This window comes from Austrofundulus limnaeus, unplaced genomic scaffold (assembly GCF_001266775.1).
Source record: "Austrofundulus limnaeus strain Quisiro unplaced genomic scaffold, Austrofundulus_limnaeus-1.0 Scaffold578, whole genome shotgun sequence".
NCBI lineage: Eukaryota > Metazoa > Chordata > Actinopteri > Cyprinodontiformes > Rivulidae > Austrofundulus > Austrofundulus limnaeus.
This window is the reverse complement of record NW_013952980.1, coordinates 121,501-127,676: the sequence shown is the minus strand read 5'-3', so window position 1 is coordinate 127,676 and position 6,176 is coordinate 121,501. Positions and strand designations below refer to the sequence as shown.

Below are 6,176 nucleotides of genomic sequence, written 5' to 3'. Positions count from 1 at the left end.
GTTGCCGAGGACAAGTGATATTTTGTAAATTTGTCATGAAGAGACCTCCACCCTTTCTGACAGACAGTGCAGAAACATGTTAGACTGACCAGATAAGGTAAGCTCGCTCCTGGAGAGCTGTCTGTGTTTCCTTGCTGTCTCATTCCTGCACAGAAACTGTGCTATCTCCTTGCACAAGTTCTTCAATTTACCATTTAGAATTTTATTTGACTATCTTTCAAAGTTTTGTTGGAACAGTTGAAAAGATAGCTGTATTTTCAAACAGCCTTAGCCTTGTACAAAAAAATAATAACAATGCATTTTATTTATAAAGAGCCTTCCAGGACACCCAAGGACACTGTACAATAGAAAAGAAACAACTGTAGATACATGATAGGGTTTTACTGGAGAAACAGAGAAATGAGTACAGAGCAGTCATATAATAAAATTATAATAACACATTTCTGATTCTGCAGTGACTAAACGCGCTTTTTTACATCAAGATGATTTATTTGTAGAAATTGTTTTAATTTGTTCTTTAAATGTGTTTTTTAATACAAAAACTCGCAATAACTGAGGTGAAATTTCCCTCTGTGGTGATCTGYACAAAGGTTTTGAATGATTTGTGATGCTTTCAATGTCTGCTCGGATTTTCAAGTGACAGTGACACTCCTGACGAAATGAGCACAAATCAAACCAATTTTATGATTTTAAAAGCCTTACAGTGTTTTATAAGCTTTTAACGATAAGCATGTAATGCCTTTRAGAAATGAAGGATTAATGTAGGAAATAAGCTCTTGTTTTCTATTTCTAAAAAATAAAAAAATACAAATTGATTGAAATTACCGGGAAGTATAACTTCAGTTTTAACAAGTACCGTAAAGYACTTAAAATCAATTGTATTTGATAGTTAATTATTCTTGAACTGACAAACGATAATTCATAAAACATGCTGAATWGTAAATATTCCGACAGCCCCGGAACGCATCGCCGTGACGTCACCGCAGCCGTTCAAAACCAGCCTTAATGGCGATTGCAGTAGATCCGCAGATCCCGGGGAGCGGAGCGCTGTCTGTCGTTGTCTGGGCTCGGTTTAGACAATAATTCACCCAATGCGACGAACAAGGACTGTAAGTAACTCGTCACACGTGATCCCYGACATTTCCCCGCGCTGTCTGTGGGGTTTCACGGCGGGGTTTTGTCGTTTTGAGTCGTTTTATCGACATCGGCTTTGTGTCGCTTATGAAAGCTGAACGGTACACGTAGTCAAAAACCTTCCGCCGACAACTGCTCCTTTGTTCGCGCTATAGTCCGATTTTTCCTTAACCTTTAATGCCGGATTTTACATCTAATACTTCCTTAATGTGTAGAGATGTGGGGTTTGTTTCTTATTTAGTGTGTGTGTCAGGATCTGAACGTAAGTTTGTGATCGTTTCAGTCGACGGAGCTGTTGTGAGCGGCTTCAGCCTCCGTTCTTTTCTTTTCTTCGGCTTATTTTTTGTTTCTCCGCCGGCCTGTTTATCAGGTGAAGGCCCAACCCGGCGCTATAATCTCAACATTAAAGTATTTATTTGTCATTTATCATGTGGCGTTGATACGTTCTCATGTAACCTATTTTCGTCAGAGCTCTGTGGGATTTCTCCGAAATTAATCGCCTCGTCTTCCAAACCGGACCAACGAGCACCTTTACCGGGTAGGGGCGGGGCTTAGCTCTAACCGGTGTTGTATCGAGTTTTGTGCTCCTGTCAAGTCGGTTCCCCCTCCTCTCTGCTGSTGAGGAAACTGAGCAGATCTCGACACAACACCGGAACATTTCTAACGTCTGACAACAGAGAGTTGTGTTTGGGATAAAACTTGTGCCAGCAGGAACTGAATCTGGATGTGCATAATTTGAAAATAAATTTCACTAAATTGAAACTAAATTTAAAGTTTTGTATCTGAATTAATTGTCTTTGAAACTGTATTTTGTTTTATTAAAAATTCAGTTTGACTACTTTCACTTTCAGTTCCATAATTCAGATKTTTGTGTCACATCCTGGTCCTTGAGAAAGCCAGGCAGAGTAATCAAACACAGATCCACAGATTTATGTTTCACTTTGGTGAAGTTTCCCTTCTGGATGGCTGTGTCCAAAACGACAGGCCGGGTCCTCCGGAGGACCCAGACTCCCCGGTCGAGGCGGACCGGGTCCTTGGTAGACCGGGAAGACCGGAAAAAAAGAGGCTGTGAATTTGGACGGTCTAGCCTCCCMTCCTTACCCCGGCGTACGTCATGTCACCTAGCAACTGTGACGACGCTAAACAAGCAAACTTAAATCAAAACTAGAAAAATATCAATACATTAGCATTATTAATATCACAAAACTATAAAATTAACTTAAAGGTATCATTTGAAGAACTAATTGACCCGCTGTAAGTTCATGTTTATTTCGCGTTTTTTATGACGAAAAAATAATATTTAAAAACATGTCCATACAAATGATAAAAGTATTAGATTTACAACCACTGATTTTTTTAAAATTTTTATATCACCATATTTTTATTTAAATGTATTCTTTTCTTTCGCTTCGTCCGCCATTACTAGCATAAAAAAATCTCCGGTCGGGCCGCAATGCATTATGGGATATGGTGGGCCAGGAAGGATCCATCAGACCTGTCCTTCGATTCGGGCCAAAGGAAGGACGTATTTGTCGGACGCATCGGAGGAGTCTTTGGTTTTGGACGTCCTTCGTCGCGGCGCTGTGACGTATGCAGCCGACAAATTCGACCTTCGGAGGACCCGTCCTGCTGTTTTGGACACAGCCTATGTAACAGAGTTGATGCAATCCACTGTAAAAGTGACAAAAACACACAAAGTTATTTTATTGCAGTGATTAATTTGACCTATATGTAGAAAATGTTACATTTACATCACATCATGGATCACATATAGATCAGATGCTGCTGCTGACTGATCCATGATGTCATCATGTAAATGTAACATTTTCTACATATAGGTCAAATTAATCACTGCAATAAAATAACTTTGTGTGTTTTTGTCACTTTTACAGTGGATTGCATCAACTCTGTTACATCCAGAAGGGAAACTTCACCAAAGTGAAACATAAATCTGTGGATCTGTGTTTGATTACTCTGCCTGGCTTTCTCAAGGACCAGGATGTGACACAAAMATCTGAATTATGGAACTGAAAGTGAAAGTAGTCAAACTGAAGTTTTAATAAACCAAAATACAGTTTTAAAGACAATTAATTCAGATACAAAACTTTAAATTCAGTTTCAATTTAGTGAAATTTATTTTCAAACCAATGCATTTAATTTAAATTAAACACATTCAGATTCACTTCCTGCTGGTACAACATTTCTCATAGTTGTGGTTTATCCTAGAAAACAAAAATAAGTATTGGTGAAACATTTAAATTAATACGTTCTCTTTCTTTGTCTCTTTTCTTTCAGGGTGTACTCAACTAAAATGGAGGATAGTTTTGATTGCGACTGTGGCGAGCTTGAGCCACCTGATCATTGAGGGTAAACGTTTTTATTAAAGACTAAAAGGCCAGACCCTTTTCAAATTTATAGATCAGGTGATCAAAGAAGAAATATATATATAAATATTAGGAAAGTATAAAAACTGTGCTGTTAGGCTCAGTTGATATAACGCTGCTCAGGACCAGTCACACACTGAATGTATTTGCACTGTGAGGATGTAACTAAATGATTTTATAGTTTAATGTAATCCCAGTGCTTTTTTTATTCCCTCTTCTGATTGGCTTTAAAGTTCATTCCGTTACTTATTGAAACACTAGTTTACCTGTTCTGTTCTTGAACATGGAAAGAAAATCTGATTACATGTTAGTGCTGCACGTTTGACAGGGGGGCTCAGTAGTCGTCTGTACAGGGGTTCCTTATCTCATCCTCTGAAGGAACKGGGGAGTTTTTACACAAACTCCTCTAAAGCCAGGCTCAAAGCCTGGAAACACACATCAGTTCGAAGCTTAAAGCCTTAAATCAGTCGTGATGGCAGAGAAGTTCGAGTCCCTGATGAATATCCACGGCTTYGACCTGGGTTCTCGCTACATGGACYTGAAGCCTCTGGGCTACGGAGGGAACGGCCTGGTGTTCTCGGCGGTCGACACGGACTGCGACAAGCGCGTGGCGGTGAAGAAGATCATCTTGACCGACCCCCAAAGTGTGAAGCACGCCCTGCGGGAGATCAAGATCATCCGACGGCTCGATCACGACAACATCGTGAAGGTTTGACGTTCARATGAATAAAAACTCCCGGCTGATTATCTGGCTTTAAAGGGCCTGTGGCATCAAATTTTTGTAATAAATGTGTTTTTGGAAAGATAACATAGATAACATAATGCAAAATAAATTACACTCTATTGARATGAACGATTGTTGAGAAATTTGCATGTGAAGAAACAGGAAGTGATGTCAGAGGGGAATCATGTAAACAGTGTAACAAGAATTAGAGAAAAATCTGATGTTTCTTTAGATTATTTTGAGTCACTATCAGAGATGAAGAGTTAAAGTTTAAATAAGATTGTTTCAATAAATAAAGACTAGTTTCTTTTCTTAAAGAGTTCCCCTTTGATGTCACTTCCTGTTTCACGTTGCTGAGCCAAATTCAAGAGAAAATTTGACAGTTATGAGACAGAATGTGTTTATTATGCTAATTTCTTTAAATATATATATTAGGGGTGCAACAATACATGTACCTGTACAGAACTGTATCAAACAGTGCTTTAGGTTCAACACACACTTGTATCAAACAATACAGATTTATAATTTATCAGCATGTCTTCTGAAGATGCTCTGTGTTGAAGGATCAGTGGATCTGTGTTCGACTACTCCACCTAGGCTGTATTTTTGAGCACAGATCCACTGAGAAACTTGCTGTTTCAGCAACATTTAATTTAAAAACTGTACTTTTGAGGTTAAAGAAATGTTCATAATTAATTTATATAAATTACAAGTTAAAAGGGGCAGGGACATTTCTCTTTTTGTATCGAAAAAAACATCGAACCGTGAGACTAAAGTATGGAACTGAACCTTGAATTTTCTGTATCTTTGCAGCCCTAATAAAGATGTTTTCTTTGACTTGTTGTGTTTGAAGGATAAACACAGGAACTTTAATGACGTCCTGTCGTCCTCAGGTGTTTGAGACCCTCGGACCCTGCGGCCGCAGTCTAACGGAGGACGTGGCGTCGCTGACCGAGGTGAACTCGGTCTACATCGTGCAGGAGTACATGGAGACGGACCTCTGCCAGCTGCTGGAGAGGGGCTCCTTGTCCGAGGGCCACGCCAGGCTCTTCATGTACCAGCTCCTCCGSGGTCTGAAGTACATCCACTCTGCCAACGTGCTGCATCGAGACCTGAAGCCCGCCAACCTTTTCGTCAACACAGAGGACCTGGTTCTGAAGATCGGGGACTTTGGTTTGGCCCGCATCATGGATCCTCACTACTCCCACAAGGTAGGGCCCTGATTTGTGTTGAAACCTTTCAGATGTGTGTTAACGAGTCCCACGGTTGTTTCCACGGCTGTAAAAGCCATTGTTCTGCTCTGTGGCGCTGACACCAGATGTTTATTAGCCGTGATGTGGTGCTCCCCCGGGTGACGCACGTCTCCAGAGCAGGAAGTAAACAAAACAGGATGTGGCTTCTTTAGGTCACGCCTGTTTCCTTTCTCACGAGGAGGAGGTGGGCCACAAAATGTAACCCAGAGAATAATTTCTGTCGTTAGGTTTGACAAGAACCGAACATTTAGTTTGAATGGAAAAAAGCAGACACATTTTAGCTGTTTGAACTTTGCTGCTKGCTTTGAAGTTTTGAGTTTTAGGACTGGTTGACTGGGGAAGTGTGCAGAGCCTGAATATAAAATATAAAAGTTGATGGTTTTTCTGGCTTCTGTTTGTATTTGGTTAATTAGCCTCATTTCTGARTAAACCTGGGTGTTAAAAACCTCAATATGTGAGCCRTCACATCGAAACGAGGATTATTACTAGGGCTGTGTATTGGCAAGAATTTGGCGATACGATACATATCATAACAGAGGGGTCACGATACGATATATCCCGATATATTGCGATACTGTAAGCAAGGCGATATATTGTGTAGTTCAGCCTCTGACCACTAGTTGGCAGCAGTGAGCTGCCAACTAGTGGTCAGAGGCTGAACTACACAATATATCGCCTTGC

The 6,176-nt window shown here is 40.3% G+C and overlaps 1 protein-coding gene across 2 annotated transcripts in view; it reads left to right on the top strand.

Annotated features, from left to right (window-relative positions):
* The window catches only part of mapk6 (mitogen-activated protein kinase 6), a 20,491-nt gene that overhangs the window by 2,310 nt on the left and 12,005 nt on the right, over positions 1 to 6,176 (top strand). Inside the window, exons 1-3 of one of the 2 annotated variants that reach the window (XM_014026653.1) lie at positions 1,005 to 1,109; positions 3,430 to 4,227; positions 5,136 to 5,453. In XM_014026653.1, coding sequence (XP_013882107.1) covers positions 3,991 to 4,227; positions 5,136 to 5,453 — 555 coding nt within the window. In that variant the 5' untranslated portion in view covers positions 1,005 to 1,109; positions 3,430 to 3,990. Of the gene's footprint in view, positions 1 to 1,004; positions 1,110 to 3,429; positions 4,228 to 5,135; positions 5,454 to 6,176 lie in introns of those variants that run through there. The other variant, XM_014026654.1, reaches the window with a different exon arrangement.